This window comes from Corvus cornix, chromosome 4 (assembly GCF_000738735.6).
Source record: "Corvus cornix cornix isolate S_Up_H32 chromosome 4, ASM73873v5, whole genome shotgun sequence".
NCBI classification, from domain to species: Eukaryota; Metazoa; Chordata; class Aves; order Passeriformes; family Corvidae; genus Corvus; species Corvus cornix.
In genome coordinates this window covers 62,630,962-62,650,402 of record NC_046334.1, presented here as the reverse complement: position 1 = coordinate 62,650,402, position 19,441 = coordinate 62,630,962, and the positions used below count along the sequence as shown (strand labels likewise).

General features: G+C 37.6%; 1 protein-coding gene across 3 annotated transcripts in view; it reads right to left on the bottom strand.

Moving 5' to 3' along the window:
• SH3TC1 (SH3 domain and tetratricopeptide repeats 1) overlaps positions 1–11,140 on the bottom strand; it is a 29,574-nt gene extending 18,434 nt beyond the window's left edge. For 2 of the 3 annotated variants that reach the window (XM_019287416.3, XM_010401975.4), the window contains exons 1-4: positions 10,913–11,137; positions 5,421–5,672; positions 2,992–3,069; positions 706–833 (exon numbers count right to left, since the gene is read on the bottom strand). In XM_019287416.3, the coding sequence (XP_019142961.2) occupies positions 706–833; positions 2,992–3,069; positions 5,421–5,628 (414 nt within the window). In that variant the 5' untranslated portion in view covers positions 5,629–5,672; positions 10,913–11,137. Of the gene's footprint in view, positions 1–705; positions 834–2,991; positions 3,070–5,420; positions 5,673–10,912 lie in introns of all 3 variants that reach the window. The other variant, XM_019287417.3, reaches the window with a different exon arrangement.
• Positions 11,141–19,441: the final 8,301 nt, after the last annotated feature.

The window sequence follows — 19,441 nt, the reverse complement described above, 5'->3', positions numbered from 1 at the left end:
CAGTACTTTGGGTTGCCAGTGAAGGAGGCTGGAACCCATGGCACAGACAAAAAAAAAAAAAGAGACACCAGAGGTCAAATGATATAATTCTGGTTTTGTTTGTTTTTTTTTTTTTTTTCCCAAGAGGGAGGAAAAGACTAACCTCTATTCAAAGCCAACCTCATTGGTTGTAGAGGACAGGTTTCCCATATACAAAGAAATTAAAAATGGTAATAAAATTTGGCCAACACTTGTATGCTATTTAAAGTTATGGCTATTAAGCCCTAGGAAGTCCATTATTTAGGCTGTTCTCCTTCAGACTTCCTCTTTGGCTTAGCAGTGAGCTACCCAGGAAATCAGCATGCCAAATGACTCCAGGTATCTAGAAACTGAAGTGATGAGTCAATACAAGGGAAAATTAAAATAAATCAAAACCCCATTATTTCTTTTGATGTAAATCAAAGCAGAAAATATTTAAAATAAACCCCATTCAATGTCTTATTAAGATGGGTTTATTTATTTTACATCAATTTGATATTCCAGTCTTTCTCAATGATTCAATATTTCTAAAATCCCGAAATGTTTTTGGGCCCCAGGAAACTGGTCACTCAAATTCAAGGACCCAGCATGTAGATAGAAATAGTACCCAAATATCTTGCAGGCTATTTCAGCAGCACAGGGTGTATTATCTGAATAAATAAACCGATTTCCACACAATTGACTTACACTGAAAACTGTCACCACCTCCTTGCTGTCATTTTCCAGAAGACGGAGCTGCCCTCTGAGCTGTCTTTGGAGCCTGGAATCAGGACATCCACTCTTTCTTTTTACCATTGTTAACTTCAAGGAGATATCTGGAGGAAGATATCCATTTTCAGTACTATAATATTTGTGAACCAGCTTTGGAGAACCAGAAAATCCCTCAAAATCATAGAATACACATTAAGTTCTATTTTTTCAGCTTCTTAGAGAGGCATGAAGAAGATTGATCTACTGCATGTTTCTTTTACATTTTTATTATCCTGTAGACATAGGAGCCTAGCATGAAACAATTTTGGGAGACAACTGATACTTATGGATGAAGAAGAAAAAAAAAAGAAGAAAAAAACAAGCAGATTGGTAATTTGTCAAATTTGACAGCTCTGGGCATTGCAAACATGCCCAGATTTCCAAATATTCCATGCATATTAAAAATCAAAGCACATAGATACTGGCATCCCCAAAAAAAACCCTGAACAACAAACCCCACAGATAGTTCAGCATGCTATAACCCTTCATGCTAATCTTAAATTCATAGCTATCTGACATGTCACCCCCAACACTTCAGACAGCTTTTATAAATTGAATATTGTAAAAGCTGTTTCTCAATAACCTGGTTGAGCAGGGCCAATCAAGTTAAACAGCCCAACTAAAAGCTCACTTACATTATTTTCCCAGCACATCTGAAAGCAGCTAGATACCTATTCCCAAGCTCTTGGCATCTGTTTATGAGAAGCTTTCACTGCAGCTAATGGTACAGCTCCAGCCAGCTTCTCTCAGATAAAGAGGATCTTTGATAAACCTGCTTCATTCTGCATGAATTCATTAGTTTAGCTCAATAACAGTAAATCATAAGTTTCCAGATGCCCAGATGGGCACATATAAACCAATAGTACCAAGTCAGCAAGAATTCCAAATGCAAAGTATGTAAATAGGTCACACTTTCAGAAATATGGGACTGTTGTGTGTACTAAAATATTCCACTTCCTCTGAGTTTCACATTTTAATCCGGTAAAATAGATGTTTTTCACATTCTAGTCTAATATGCTGTATCTTGATCTGTTTTCAGAGGGCTTCCTATGCATGTTCCCAGGAGTTTTACCATGACTTGCACCTAAATTACTCATTACTTTAAGGTCAAGAAGGGTGGCTCAGAAATATAAACCTGTGTTACTGAATTACAAGACCTGTCTCTTTAAGCTGTGGTCATATAATCAATTGTTAGTAGAAAGAACACAAACTGGAGTCTCTGAATGTTGTTCAGATCACTGCTAGGGAACAGAATTATTGACCTTTTCATTTTATCTAAAAATATAAAACATACTGGCACAAGAGATGACTATTACTTAAAAATTTATATGTTCATTTTACATAATCAGATTGGTTCTGAGGTAAATACGTAACAGTAGACACACAATCTAATTTTTATAGAGAGTTAATGTTACAGAAATAATAATTACATTGAATTAAAATAACAGAAATATAGCTGCTTCTGTCAAAACCCCCCTATAATAATGCCTTATAGAGATGAAATATGGTTTAAAACCCCATTATAATCTCCTGTCTGCTTCTGTGAGCCCTGACCCATACCCCCAGCTACAAAGAAGCCAAATTCTGTACAAAGCAAGACAATCAGGTACATAAAGCACAAATAATTTAACCAGAAATAACCATAGGCCTGGGGAAGACTCTCTGCCACTGATGTGATTTGTCAGGTCAAGCCAGAGAGCAGGGAACAGCTCAGTGTTGGTTTTGATGGCATGAAAAGGGAAATGCACCAGGACCCTCAATCCACAGAGCCTGCCATGAGCCCCTCCGGAGGTGAAGCCTACTGAACCCACTTCCTGCAGAACTGCACTCAGTTGACACATCACTGGAAATACAGCATTAAAAACAACAAAAATAGATACTTGGAAAGGTCACAACCTTTAAAAAATAAGACATTTGAAGGATTGAAATGTATATGCAAAATAAGTGATGAATTTTACTTGCTTCTTTTTTTTTCTTAGCCATTACAATATAGTACATAAATTATTTCTGGCTTTTATAGCAGTTGCTCCCTCTTTTTATGAGAGATTCTCAAGAAATCTTATGTACAAAAGTTGGTTGCTTCACAGCTGCCATGAAAGACATTATAAACTTTACAGGAGTGATCACTGCAAATATCGACATAGTTGTCTCAATTTAAAAAAGAAAAGTAAGCAATGAGAAAAGCAGTATATTATAAAAATAGGATGGGAAAAAATGTCTTACCAGTTGGAAAAATCTCTGCCTGACTGGGAAGGGTCCTTGAACAGACATTCATGCATTTTTCACTTGGAGAACACTCTACTGCAATAAATGAAAAGAATGGTTATGTGCCTTTTCTAAGTCATATAAATCACACTGAAAAAAATCCAAAAAAATACTCCATGCTTTCAAAGCATTTGATGCAGCAGATAATTACTAAGAGAAAATAACTATTTTCTCCCCTTCCTGCTATATAATCCCCAAACCCCACAAAAAGTACCTACAGAACATTTTCCTCCTGAGCTGGAGGGGGAAGTCAAACCTTGATTTCATCAATTTGATGTGAAATTTCAAGGTGATGGAGAATTGGTGGAAAGACAGGTTCTCAGGAAACAGAATTCTCATTTGAGAGGGAGCAAGGGTCAGACTTCATTTTCTCTTCCCTTGCACCTCTACTAAAAATGGCCCCCACTAATGCTTCAGTGGTATAAATTGCTGTGCCTTGTACCAAACCATGCATGGAAAAAAATAACCCCTCTCTTTATTTGCTACATGTGTAGTACTTGGGAGAGGGTACTGAAAAATCAAGTGATTTGAAGTTTCAGAAAAACAACACAAATAAGGTATGTTTTATATTAATAGTAATCTGCTTTTTTTCTTTTAGCCCATATTTCTTCCTGTCCTTTTGGAAATGATATATTTTTATGCTGATAAAACACCCACTGCAACCACTTCCATTTTCTCAAGGCTCCCTGGGCAAATACCAGTGAAGATAAGGCTTCATATTTCTAGGAGTAAAAGTGGAAGAAATAGATCTTTCATTTTTAGATGAAAATTTCTGAGGCAATTTTCATGTATCCCAAGACATTCTCCTATGAAGCTCTGCTTTTAAGAAAAAAACCCTGCAATACAGCAGGACATGGTATTTTCCAAGTCTTTTGCATCTTCTTTCAAGTCCATCTATGAATATTACATAAACAAAGTCATGCAAATAAATAAGGATACATAAAACAGAATTTTCCCACCTCCCAAAGAAAGGAATCAAGCAGTAAAAACATTGTCTTTAAGGTTTATTTCTAGCATATATTCAAATTAGAATTTGAAATCCCCAAACACTTTAGTTTTGTAGGGTTTTGGTTGGGTGTTTGACAGAAGCATTGGGGTTGGGGTTTTATTTGTTTTCTTGATATGGACTATATGATGTTTGTTTTTAAATAGAAATTTGATAGTAAGCTCACTGCAGCTCAGGCTGACTCTGTTTAGGAAACATTCTAAATTTAAGTTCCCCAGAGCTTCTGGGACCATACTTGCCTGTAGTTCTGCTTTTTCTGGTTTTAGTCAGGATTACAAACACAGAAGTTGTCAAAACTTTGACAACGCGTTATCAATCACTTTGATAATCATTTAGTAGTTGACAAGGACAATAAATTAGCACGTGTTTTTGATATATGAACTTGCCATCACTATTATTTTGATATTACCAGCTATAACTTTCCTTGAAAGGTAGTTATCAAGACATTAACATCCATTTCTGTGACTTTTAGGAAAAGGCAAAGGCTATGAGCTAGCATTTTAATTACTCAGAGTTTAATTTAAAATAATAGTTTGCTGTTAAATTTGAGTAAAAGGCTAAGAGTTACTATAACTACATTTTAAATATATTTAAACTGTTTAAAGAACTATAATTAGGTTCAAAAACTTAATATGAACTCCTACTTAGTAGAATGGCTTGCATACTTCCTGGAAAGCTAAAAAGCAACTTTATACTGCCCTGGGATGCTTGTACCTGGTCCTTGATGTCAGAAGTGTTTCAGTTGTGAACAGAAAGACATTGTGCAGGTCACAGGACATATACTTTTAAATAAAATAGTTTTTGTCCATGACTGTTTGAAGTATTTTCATGTCCAGAAAGCTCTTGAGCCTAGTTTAAAGTAAGAGCCTGGCCATAGCCACCTACCTATGTCCCTCCACCCCTCCACCCAAAAGGTACCTCTGACTTGCATGACTTTAATGCATGAAGTACATTTTCATTTGTACAAAGATAGTACTACACCTCTGATAAAAAAAAGGAACTAAAAAATATTAAAATAGAAACATGCAATTTAACTTGGCTTATGAACCTTACAGATACAGCAAAAAGTGCTAGACAAAGAACTTATATTTCAGTACTGTGGCTCTTGGGTTCTAGTAATTTTCATCTCCTTTTATCTTACTAAAAGATAATCCATTTGTCTGCCCTAAGTGGATTTCAGTGTAGATTGTTCAATAGTCCAATCTATGCAGTGTTTCTATGGACGAAAAATAGCTGCTTGTTGTATTGCAAGAAAAGCCCATCTGGATTCTGTGAAAAACACATGACAGTTCTCAGCCTGTGCACCATTTTAAGAACAGTAATTCAGGCACAAAGAGAAGCTGGGAGCAGAGGCATCAGGATGCATTGTTTGAGGTCTTACCTATTTGTTCTTGCAATGTGTCCATCCTGACTCCATCCCTGACTGTGCTGATGGCAGCACTGCTCTCCACATGTTTGCAGTCACACCTGCACATTCCCTGCTCTGCTTCTTCCCTCCCCAAGTTCTTGTCTTGCTCTCCCTCCAGAGCAGGGACGATGGTGTTAGTGCTGAGCATGGATGTGCCACCTGCCCCTGCCAAACTCTCCATAATTTGAAGTTCCTCACAGTGATGCAATTAAAATCATCAACAACCTGGAGGAGAAAAAAAAAAATTAATATTTTATTTTTAAAAAGCATCAGAAAAGATGAACACATTCAAGAGCTGTCCCTCTCCTGCAGGAGTTATTTTTAATTGTAATATGGATTAAAGAATTTGCTATAGGCTTCTTTCAGAGGAACTGTTGTGTAACACCAAATTTATCCCAGAAAAAGCTCCTGCAATGAGGTGGCATCACTGCCTTAGCAACAAAGCAATAGACTTGGCTAACAGAAACAATCCAAGGCCTGAAGTGAAATGTACTTGTGCCCACTGCTAATTATCCATTCTCGGCCGGCTATAAAGCAGAGCCTCCAAGGGATAACATCATTCACATTAACAGAGGAATTGCAGGGGAAAAACATAATTTTCTGAAGGTGACAAGAATGGAATGAGTACTGCATGCTGAATTCAAACAACAAAGAAGGTTTATATAAATTCAGCTAAAGAATGAATCCTCCACAGGAACCCACTGTGCAGGAAGAGTGGCATGCAAGGATCCAAGTATTACTTTGCAGCAAAGCAGAAAAATTAAGCTCTACTGAAGCTAGAGGCTGAGTCTGGCATCAGGACCCCATTTGACATGATAAGCAAGAAGGAATAGTAATGGAAGTAGAGCACAAACAGTTGCAAGCTTCACTGCTCCCTCCAGTCACTGAGGTGAGACATCCTGCAATCCCACTTCTTGGGCATAAGCTACTTCAGCATCAGAAAGATGCAGCCAGACCACCAGCCAAAGCATCCACAAAGGACATGACTCACAGAGCCAGCACATGCCCACTGATATTGATACCCTTTCCTCAGTGGGCTTGCACGTGTTTCTGAAGGATTTCTTAAAGCCACAGGAGAGATTTTGCTTTAGTCCTGTCATTTGGATTTAATCTGAATTCCTCTGTGTTTACTCTGGCCATACTCATTAATGAGCCATATTCATGCGTATGCAAGCTTGCAATCTTCATGAAATTTCATCTCTCATTTGTTTTCCAGCAGAAACTGGTTAAATCTGAAGCTGTATATGAAAGATGTACTTCTGCTCTGCTAAAGCCTCAGACCAGTCCCTGGTCACCTAGTACCCACTTATCATCTGCCTTTAGTCTGGTCAAGAAATGTCTCGCTTCTCCATTTACCATGCAGTGGGGTGCCCCAAAGCACATGGTTCTGGCTTTTTTCTTCACAATCCTGCCTTCCAACTCTTCTTGCCCTCCAAGCTTCACATCATAGATCTATCTGTAAACCTGAGCAAACCAAGTACCAATGTGAACAGCACAACAGCTGCCCAGCAGCCTGCCAGGGTAGGTAGGTACATAGGACAAGGCAGGATCTGCCTGCACAACTTTCATACTCTTTTACAGTCATTGAAACCTTTACCCCTAATGAGCACTTCTTGAAAAAACAGTAAACTATATACAGACAGAGGCAAGTTAAGAAATTATAGAAAATTAATGAGGTATAGTTACAGGTTGTATGACCAGCTCAGAGAATTAAATCATAACCATATCTACCACAAGTTAATGAAGTATGAAGAAATCTAGGCTGGATTTTGCTTTAATGTTTTCATTGCCTTATTTTGCCATTTATTTGAAAGTGCCCATCAGAGTGCTGAAGCTGATTTTCAAAAGATGCTTTTGGTGCTGCATCACAGTTCTCCATATAAAGCTATGTGTAAACATTCATATATACACACCTATGAAACACAGGTAGTAACTCAAGCACAAGTAATTTTTATGCCTTCTCTCATGAAAAAACATTTTCACTAACATGTCTGGTTGACACTGAAAAACTGCCTATCAGACTTGATGACATAGCTATAAATGACTAAAAACACAGGCCTGCCAGAGGCCAAACTCACTTAGCCAGGGATATGTTTTTCCATCTATATAGCTGATCTTTTCCTTGAAGTAATGACAGTACCTGACACCATCCTTTTCATTCCTGTACCAGGATTATATGTAATGCATTCCAACTGTCACACTTAAATACTTTTCTGCATATATTTTGTAAATACTAGTATCTCCTATTGAAAAAGATGTAGATATTTTGGTACTAATGATAATTTAATTCCAAAGGTGGTTGTTTAAATTACATTGTTCTATGAATTCAAAGCCAGTTGTTATTTTTAGATCAGGATTACCCTTAATCCCAGAAATGAAATTCAGTGTTCAGATTAATTTTTCCATAAGCTTCTATCCGCAAGCAAAAATATCATCCTGCACAAAATTTAGGAAAACAAATATACTCTGACTTGAATTATTAGAATTCATTTGAATTGGAGATGTGATACTGATAAATTTTTCATGTCTCCTGCATCATTTTATGCTGGTAAGGGTAACAAATATTCAGGTCTGTGAGTGAACTTAGAAAGCTTGGTGCTGATAGAGCAAGTAGGACATGAACAAATCAAAATGGATATAATCTGTTCAAGAAGATTCAGCCATATTATCCCATATCCTAAACCAAGGGGAAGAAATCAGAATGAGTGAAAGAAAAGCAAAACAGGTACGTTCTTATGTATGTTTTCTCTTGGTTCTTCCAAGATGCACAGAAGAAAACCTCAAATCTCAAACATTTTTATGTTCATTTTTATGTTATTTTCAGTCATGTTCTCCTCTACAGATTCCTCTTGCATTTTCAATGTTTGCCTTAGCTACCAAATGTGACTTTGCGTAAGTACTGAGAACAAGACAGCAAACTTTCCAGTAGCTAGGCCCCTTGTCTACCTAGGCCTTTTTGAATGTTTATCCGGCATCTAAATGTATCCTAAGTAACACAAATTGGGTCCTAAGTGACCAAAATTTCATAGAAGTTTACACTACATCTCTGTACTTTTATTATTTGCTTTTAACTATCATGTAAGTACCCCAAGAAGTAAAACTCTAATACTTAAGCGGTGCTACAGTATAATTATCCTTATTATGCTGGTACTTTCTCAATTATTAAACTGTTCCAGCACAAATTAAAGCAAATTTAATGGTAGAAAAACAGAAAACCATTCATCGAAAATAAAACAGCTTTAGAGAATATTGAACTGCAGTGCTCGAGTCACTCTCATTGTTAGAGATTTTCTCATAAACCTATAATGCTAGTAAGTATCATGGCAAGTTAGCAACTAACCATTTGTTGATAGCAACAAATACAAGATTAAGATCCTCAAAATTAAAGATCTCTTACTCTCCATGTAAAGTTTGTCTTCTCTAACCAGTTCTTACAATCTACATTTATGTGTAGATTATGTATACTGACTAACCATTTTATTTTTCATTTAGGTAAAATTCTTTTTCTCATGCTCTTTGAGGCTCGACCAAAAAAAATCCTATTTGGTGCAGGATGTTGGCCATAAAACTTAATGATCTTCCTGTTTTTCTGAACCCAGAGCCAACCTCTACTCAAAATAAAAGCCATGCAGGCAATATGTGGCACTCCCCACTGCTCAGGGGGACCCTCAGTTTCTGAGGCAGCAGAGAGAGTGAGAGGCAGACACAGGACAGCTCAACACCCTGAGTGCTGCTGGGTGCACTGGTGTCCTCCCTCCCTGTGGCCCGGGCTCTCTGGACACTGGGAATGTGTCCAATGGCTCTGTGTGCTGCCCCACATCCCTGTCCAGGCTTGTGAGGCTCAAAAGGTCACTGCACCTTCCCTGTTCCTTCTCAGGGTACAGCAAGCAGGAACAGCTGTTGAACATCAGGTGGAAATGAGACACTATTTTTCCTTCTGGAAGTTAAATAGAATAATTCCTTTATCATGCTTTTCTGTGTATAGCTGCTTCCCTTTTACTGAGTGTTTCCAAAGCCCAGCTAACCAGAAAAAAAACATATAGCTTGAGATTTTCCATGTAGGCTGAGGGTTGTTTTTATTCCCCTGCCTTTTGTTATTATTTTAAGAGGTGTAGTGGATGACACGAACACCCTCTCCCACCAATGCATTCCCATTTAAAGGGTGTTGAAGAAGAAAACCAATAACATTTACTGAACCAGATTCTCTCTCTCCCTCTAAAGGTATATTTCTGAGACTAGGACCCAGTATATAAAAATGGGCTTTATTCAAACTAATTTCCTAAAACCTGTATGCAATACAATATTTCTTTCATTCATCGTCTTCCCTCTAGGAGCCTCAGGACAATGTATTAATGACTTCCTAAAGACTTTAGTCTTGCAACTATACTGTCCTAAGTGATTCTAGGTCATTTCCCCAAACTGATACTAGAGTAGTTATTTTATTCCTTCTTCCCAGTTTCAATTAACATTTCACATCTTAGGTATTAGGCTACAAACATCTTAAAGCCAAGATCATTATAAACTTTATCCTCAGAGAGTAAATCACAGTCCTGATCTCTATGAAATTCAGTCACAGGCATGAATATTAGAGGTAAAAGGAATCCATATTAGGCTCTGTAGAGGCAACACTTAAATTATGTATTACACAGAAAGGTAAAGCAAATCTATAATCATGGTAAACAAACTTAGGAACCTGAGTTATTTCCAAAAATGGAAGATTGACTCCTTTATCACTGAAGTAACTTTAGGTTAGTTAGCAATTCTCAGCAAACAGTGTTGCAAGCAGTATCATTGTTCACAACTGGTCTACAAACAAAAAAAGCCTCAGCAAGCTTCAGAGATGCAATATACTCCTTTAAAAGCTTTAACCCTCTGTTATGATTAATTTTCTTTATATCTCAGTAGCCCCAAAATATCTTTTCCATCCTCAACACAGCTCTGAAAGCACCGTAAGTCCAAAAATTCTAAGTTTAGATATGGAAAATTGGAGACAAAAATCCACAGTCTCATAACTGCTTAAAAATAAGCGTGAACTCTACGGGTGCTTTAAAACAAAAACCAGATCACTGTTAGAAAACTATAAAAGGCATCTGTGAATCTCAGTACTTCATTCTGAGATCTAGATGTGACAGAATTTGGCCTGTGGCAGCTAATGCAGAGGAATAAAGTAGGAGCTGTTGCTACTGAATAGCAGCTCAGCTCACACAGCACTAGCTAGAAGAGGGAAACAGAGCAGCACAGAAAATCCCAGCAGGTTCTCATAACTGTGACAGATCACATTTACACACATTTTACAGTCATTTCATTATGGACACACCAAAGAACAGAAGAATACCGAAATTAGCCCTGTTTAACTGGCTGCAATTCTAACACACTGACAATAAACCTACTGTTGAATACCAGCCACAGGTACCTTAAATAGAGCAAAAGAGGGTGATGTAGACAGAGCACAGGACTTCTCCTACCTTTTCCAGGTCTGATCCACTGTAACATGCTGGAAAAGAGCAGGCAGATTCCTGCCTTCCTCAGCTCTGATCAAAACTGGCTCCAGCACAGCTCTTCCTGTTTGACCTTCTTATCTTTCCTGTTGATTGCACAGCCTGGCTTGGATGTGGCAAGTACAAAAAGTTGTCTATTAACCAATACTGTTAATTCCAAGACTTCTATAGTGGAAAGAAACATTCCTGAGCATGGAGTTCAGCTACTAAAGTTCATTATGCAAAGCAGAAATGTATCAAGTGTGCTGGAAGGTTCATTCACACACTCTAGCTTTTCAAAGCAATAATTCATTGTGGCATTTTGCATTGGTGGCTAGAGGGCTCCAAGGGACACATCCAGGCCATTGTGTTCAAAAAGCATTGTTCAGAAAAAAGTAACAAACAGTCCTCCAGATATAGTATAGGGCTTTGTCACTCCTTTGCTTTTGATTGCAAAATTAGATTTCTTGTTATCATTTCAGCTGCCAAAAACACTGATGAAAAATCGTTTGACAAAAAATTTACACCAATATGCTCAGGTTTAAATTGCAGAAGTGTGTTGTTTAGGAGATCTATCACACACTATGAAGCATTAAATATCAGTTTGGGGAGTTGAACAAGACTGTTGTGGAATGCACACAGAGTTTATCTTCTGTGTAACATGACTGATCCATGTGCCATATCCTAAATGACCCACAAAACCAGTGGGGTTTCAGGTGATGGGCTGTCCCCACTGCACTGATACCCTCCTACAGCTCTTACCAGCAGGAGTACCAAAACCAGAGCCTTCAGATACCTTTGAGACCTTAGTTATGACTCCTGCCAATCCATCTCAAGGAACATGTACTTCAGAGTTGTTTTTAAACATTAGAAATTAGGTATTAATTATAAACCATACTCTCATTTACCTTACTTCATCCCATCACACCATGTAAACGTGAATTATAAATGCTACTTCACACTGATCAGCCAGTCTGCTCCTGCAGCATGCTTGAGAACTCTCCATCTTCCCAGAAATTATGATGTTGGAAGGTACTCAAGTGATTGTGTAAATCACAACCAACCAATCATCCCAGAGGGAATTAATTTGATATTGCGCTATAATGCGGTACACAAAGCATACCACTTCAGGAGTAATTACTTTATGAAGTAACTATGCCAACAGCATGAAATACCACATTTCTCTCACCACTCTACTGACTAATTTTCCATGAGTTTCATGAATGTCTAAGTCTTTTCATTACATTTATTTTATATATATATCTATATTAAAAGATAATATTTGGTTACATTTTATAACATCAGTTCTTCACTGGTATTCCTCTTTTTTTATGTGATTCCAAGTTTTGAAAAAAACCACCAAAGAGTCATCTAAGCCTATATTTTTCCCAATGGACAACAATCTTTCAGTCTCTATTTCTGGGTCCCAATCATTGTAGAATCTACCACTGTTTGGTATGTCCCTAAAATCTCAAAAGATACAACTAATTTTTATTTTAGAGCACTGAAATTAGGAGAGCTGCAACTCACTTCAATAAACATGTAACAAAATAGCACCAGCTGAACTCCAGGCTCTTTAACTCCGTTTTCCATACCTGCTTAGGATCATAAAATAGTTTGGATTGGGAGGGACCTTTAAAAGTCATCTAATCCAACTCCTCCCTGCAATCCTCAACTAGACCAGAAATCTTCAGCTTCCTCTAGGATTTTACTCTGAAGTAATGCTCCATAGTATTTCATCACACCACACCCAGAACTTCAATTCTTGGTGGTGTATTGGGACATGTAGTTTAGGCAGAAACAAGGAAATTTTCAGCTTTAAGGTAATGACATGAAAAGTTGGCCCTGGACCTCCCATTGTCTTATTGGAACATCTGCATTACAAAAATCTAAGTGAATAACCTTATTGGATAGCTGCACTCATGAAATAATTCAAGAGACCAATATATTGCAGCAAACAGGAAAAAAACAGAGGTAGCACAGATTGGTTTCCATATTAGTAATCACATCCCTTATACTACATTTTAATTACTATGAATTGTGCTACCTGTTTCAGGTTTCCTTTTGCTAAAAATAGGCTTCTAAGTTGTTTCTTCTAGTCAATTCTTTAACCAATAAAATTACATGAAATCTTAATGGCCCTGTTTATGTTTGGTTGTCCTCGACCTCTTCAGAATTATTAAAAGAAGCTGACAGAAGGCTGGGGAGGACACTGGGTGTGGATACAAGACACTTCCTCTAATTGTCACTCTCAGGCACTGCTTTTCATCATCCTGTTTGTCTGCCCTTCTGCAGCTGCATGTTTGTCTAACCATTTTTCACTTCAGCAGCTCGTTTTAGGGAAAACAACACATTTACTATAAAGGCTGACTTATACCTTCCCGTGTAACTATTATTCCATCACAGCTGGGGAAACGCCTATGAAGGAACAGTCCACTGCCATAGGGACTAACTCTAACTTGCAAAAATATTGAAGCATGACTCATTGGATTATTCATTGGTAACTGATAGAAATACCAGTTTTAGGTGAGACAGGGTGTTTCTACACATTTTACTAAATTCCTGTCTGATCTCTTTCATCCCAAGTCCAATAAACGTTAACAAGCTTATTTCTTGTAGCTGGAACCAATCATAAAAAGATCTTCTTTGTTCCATGTTTTGCTGAAATTAGCATTCTCCACTATTTACATCTAGCACAACAAGTTTGAAATCACACAAGATACTGACTGCTTTCTTGGCTAAATTAGTCTCTATTGGTTCCTCTTTCATCTAGTCATTGAGGGACACCCACTTAAAAAGAAATGTAATGCAATACAATCTGTACTGCAAAGCTCACAAAGAAATATCAATTGAGCCCCTAGATGTGAGAAACATTCGGCTTGAAGTCCTAACTCACAGAGGTAACATTTTAGCAAACTTACCCAATTATATTAATTCTAGCCAGATTATCAGCATGCATGGATATTAGTTGTGTTGTTTTCATATGATTACACACAACTTCCACAGAAATAGGTTCAACCATATGTTTCTTTTTGATTAGCATGTTATCTCTCCACAGCAACTGCATACAGAACTAGCTGAAGTGCTTTCTTCTGGTCTCCTGACATCTTTGCATTTGTTTGCTCGAAACCCAGATAGCTTTACTTCCCCACAGGTCTTGAAAAAACAGCACCCCAGCTCCATGGCCAGGTTCAGAGAGGAAAAACAGAAAACATGAAAAGAAAAATGTACTGCCATCCATCTGTACGGAAATGCTGCCGCCTTGTAGTCTGCAGGAAAATGCTGAGTCAAAACATCCAGCTGTTACACCACTTACACAGTTCCTAAGCTCTTTACACAGCATAATGGCTAAGTTTGCTGACAATTACCAAATGCTAATAATAGATGTTACTGAGCTTGTTGTTCCCGAGAACAAGCAAGACCATGGTACCCACCTGGCAGAGCTTCCTCCCAAGCTTAGCAGCTTCCAAGAGCCAAAGAGCCACTTTTAGCTGCAGACCAAAAAGCCAACATGCTCCTACCAAGGAAGCCCATATCCAAATCTCAGCAGGCGAAAAGGGATCCAGTCATGACTGGATTCACAATTCCATCCCAGCCATGACATGGATCATAGGCCTTCCCACAGCAGAGAAAGAGAAAGCTTCTAGAAGAGTCTCAGAATAAAAACTGCAGTTACCACTTACCACTCAGAATCACTAATACTTAGATTAAGCATTTCATTCCTGTACTTTCTGACTCAGCAGGATTTATTTTCTGCCCCACACAGATAACAGCCTCCCCAAATCAAGCACAAATTTTGGACTTCCATACAGCACAGAAAGCTTTTATCTCTCAATCACCCCAAACCGAATACACTGAGACAGTTTGTATGCACAAGCTTCAGCACAGGAAATGAGCTTTCCCTATTCTTCTTTCATCTTGCAAGTGGAATTAAATTCCTCTTATCTACTGGAATTGACAACACACTTGGCAAATAGAGCCTCTAAAACACCCAAGTATCAAGAAATTAGAAAATATGTGTTGACATGGAAACAATAATTCTGTTCCTCTCCAAACCACCAACTATTAAAAGCGGAAAAACAAAATCTATATTCCACATTTAAGCTCCCACAGAACATCCTTTTTTAAAAAAAAATATTTTCTTTACCCTTGGCAGGCTAAATCCCCACCTTTTGCAGCATTGTAGGAGAATTAAAGGAAAACTAGGTACTTCCTTTTATAATTGGATGAACTGATTTTTAATTAAAGGTTAACAGTTTTCAGCTGTTTCTAGTTTGCAGGTAGAAATAAGAGTTTATTCTTAAGGAAATCTTCTTATAGGTAGCCAGGAAATAATTATGTAATCATATATTGAGTATAGATTATTCATTATGTTGTTCAAATGGATTTGCTACCTCTTTTCTTTCAGAGGACTCTTTTTACAGAGTCACATGCCCATCAAGGTCGGAAGAGAACTTCAAGACTATCTAGTCCCATATTAAACATTTAGAAAAGGGCACCACTCAAGGTTTTTTCCCGGAATGAGATTTCTCACTGAGGTTGTGACAGCTTTTCTGCTGTCTTTTAAAGCAGAGAAAACTATGTCAGTATATCTAAAACTGTTTATTCTGAGGAGTGGAGTAGAAAGCCACTGCTCCTTGATCTTAAAAAAGAAGGGGGAGGAGCAGCAGCAATGAATATTTAGTTCTGCTTCAATTCCTTCTCCCTTCTGAGGATTTGCATAAATGTGTACTATTTGAAATGTGTTTTTATATTTCTATATACATATTCAAACTCTTTTCTTTACTAGCATGCCAGAACACTTCTGGGATGGATAAAAAGACTTTCAAGAAAGAAGCACTTACAATCCTTAGCCATACACTGAAACACTTAATTTGCAGAACTGAAATTTTACCCATCTGTTTGGTGATTTTGCTTAGTACTAGAAAGTGCAGGGCCATGGAAATTTATTTATGGGAGCTTGATTATATGTGGAATAGAGATATCTCCTTAACTAGTGTTGGCATTGAGAAACTAAATTTTTACTTCCTCAGGCATTCAAAAATTGGAGAAAAGATATTTCAATATGGATTCAGTAGAAATGAAAGCTTGCTTTTGCCTCTCCTGATGCTCCGTGGAAGAACATGCCTGAAGGAATATCAGGAAGACCAAAACCAGTAGACAGCCACCAGGACAGAAATTATCATAGAATTTCAATTTATCATCCTATAAGCTTTGTTCCATTCACTAGGTGCCACTTGGTTTAGTGTCAGTAGTTTTCCCTTTGATCAAGGTAGCCCAAAATAGTATCTTCCTATAGTTCAGGATTAGCATATCCAGCCACCAAAATGTCTACAGTAGAGAAAATCCTGTAGTGATACTTTTGGCTTCAACAAAAAACTATAAGTCTGCCTTCATATAAAACTAGCAAACTAATTGGAATTTTTCCAAATTACTGCTGCCCTCTAGTTGAGACCTGAAGAAGGGCTCCCGGGTCCTTTTTTTTTTTTTTTTTTTTTTTTGCAGCTTTATCTGTAGACCTAAGTTATAATTTCTAGTAACAACTTTCCTCTCACATTAATCTTTTTAGACCATTTGGCCACAGGTACCAGCGCTAAGTATATTAAAAGGTGTTTATAAACATAACAAGCACAACACTTTCTGCTTAAGTAACCAGCCTTGTATGCTTGAGACAGTATTTCTTAGAAGGAAAATAAAATCTTTAAAAGGCAGAGTGCAACCCTCAGTCTTGAGAAATATGAGGAAAGATTTTTTATTTATCAGAGAAAATCTGAGACACAGAAGAACTTTTGTCAATATGGATCTGAAAACCCTGAAAACTCTAGATGCTTCCTGTCTGAAGTTTGGCCTTGGAACCATCTTACAATTCCATCTATGGACCTTTGATTAAGTCAACTGTACTTGCACTGGCCACCACAGACAATAATGATGTTAAGGTGTGAATGTGTGGGGGCATGCTATAAAAAGTTTAAGGCTATGCAGCTAAACCCAAAACTTCTGATAAGCATTAACACATTCTGGACTCCATTAAATGCACAGCATGTGTCATGTCCATTAATTATATTCAGTGATATTTTTTCCACTTTTTCCTGTGTTTGAAAAAAAAGAATTATGTTTCTATTCCTTTTTCTTTTTTCTAGTTGACATCTGTGCATATGGTATCCACAATCCCCACGTAAACTTTTAAGTTCTCTTTTAGGTAGGCTTGGTCCAGGCCTTTCCATACAGACTGGGACCTTCCCCTAGTGAAGCCTGGAAAGCAACACCAATAGTACAGGACAGCTTTGATGCAGCTGAGGACACAGAGAACAGTATCAGTCACAGCTGCATTTTCCAAGGGCCTCATGTCTCAGGAATGTTCACTGCCAGAGTGGGCTGGAAGTTCCTGTAAACTGTCACACATCTTCCCAGGCAAAGCCTCACTTACAGACAGTACCACATGAGAATTTTATCACCTCAGAAGATTTTATATTCTGCTGGCACGAGGCTGTATTGTATGGGTTTTTTTACATAAGAACAGTGTAGGATATGCAGTGTAGGATAAAGAATGGGAAATCAGCACACATCAGCCTGGGCTGCAAAACGAGTTATACTGACTCAGGGCCAATGGATTGTAGTATCATCGACTTCAAGGGAGAAGCTGTAGCTCCACATAAAGAGTAATTTTCCAAGGAGTCACATTTGCATGGGGACACAATGTGCTTAATAAGCGTTAACCTCTCTGCAACAAAAGGGACCATACTATGCTGCTTCTTACTACAGAAAGTACAACATTATTTACATCTTTACTGTCATAAGTACTGATATCTATGGTTACACAGACTGTGTAGCATTGCACTAAAATCCTTGCAAGCTTCACCTGCCATTCCCAAATAAAAATTAAATTTTTGCCAATGTTTTTTGTGAGTGTAGTGACTTTTATATTATTCATGCTTTGTCTTGGCTCTTCCCAAAGCCTTCTCTGCATTTGTATTTCTGCACATTTCACTGCTGTAACCTCAGAGTTTGTCATCTTTGTGTATGAATTCTATACAGATGCTCATCATTACATGCTAGACTTCCTGTCTTGCAGCAGCCTACAATACTAAAATTTATTTGTTCTGACCAACTTTCCAAAAGCTGACTGCTGACATGAGAGAACAGTCCTTGATTGTCTCACTGTAACAAAGATTTCTTTCATCCTCAGCCATTGTTCCCTTTGATGTTACTTCACGCTTTCTGTTTTCAAAGTTTGCCTGAGAGTTTTATTTGACCTAGTGATCATAATGCATTTAGGTTTGTAATGGGTAATGGATGTCTAAGTTATAGCTGCTGAAGCAGTGTTTATATTCTTCCCACGGTGTGAGAGGAGCTTTGTATAAAAGTTAATACTGACATCTTGATAGTGCAGCTCAGACATCTTAATATAGTGCTATGCTATTATTTCATTACGGCTGCTTCACACTAATTCATTATTTATAAACATGTGCTTCTGGCTCAGTGAGTAGCTGGCAGTTTATTCCCATATCCAGAATCTCATTTTAAGATAGTCTGTTACTCTTCTGGGACTTCAGACTTGCCTTATATTTTATTTACTATCAATGTCATTCTAATACCACAAACACAGTAAGGTGCTGGAGAGGTAACTGCTGTCACTGGTTGCAAACACAAGTGTGGCTTATTTTGGCAACTGCCCCAGTACCAGTAATTCTGTGATATAGTAGTTTTAATGTCAAAAAGCTCATCACTTGATATGAAATTAGTCATAAAACTAGAGAAGTTCAAGTCTAGTTACAGGACTGTAACCCAGGCAAAATAGCCCAGCCCTGAATTCCTAAGAGATATATGACACCAGAAAAATAAAAGTAGAAACGTCTTTAGAACACAGATGTTTAGGGGGCTTTCTTCACACAAAAGAGAATCAGTAAAAAGCAAAAGAGGGGTCATGACAGCATGTCAGGTCAGGTTCTTAATCTTCTGTGACACAAAAGAATTTCTATTTTTGAATTAATAGGAAAATCATATATTTCTGTAAATTTATAGAACGCTTTTGAAGGATAACTTGTCATTTAAAACATAAGCACTTCAAAATATGTTACTATAAATTGCAAGATTTCTTTTGTCTTCTGGAAGATAAAATGGCTGTGAAAAGACAGCAGCTTAGAGTGAAAATCAGCCTATCAAGTAGATTTCAGGCTAAAAAGTAAAAATTACCGAAGATTCTTAGGAGCTTAAACTCAATTTTCAGGACTATACAGTAGAACTTAATGGCATGAAATACAGAGCTGCACAGTAAGACTTACAAAAGCAGGTCTAATTTATGCGATTTTTTCTGAATTTTTTTTTCCGTGAGATATCTATTTAGGACATTTTCAGAAGGGTTTTAACAACTAATAGCACAGCTGGCACAAACTAAATGTTCTTTTAATTTTCACTCCAAGTTGCTATTTGACCTGAAAATCTTGTGATACTGTGGCAGCTTTGAACATGAAGCCAAGGGAAAACTTCACCAATTTAAGCAGCTGCTTGGATTTGTAG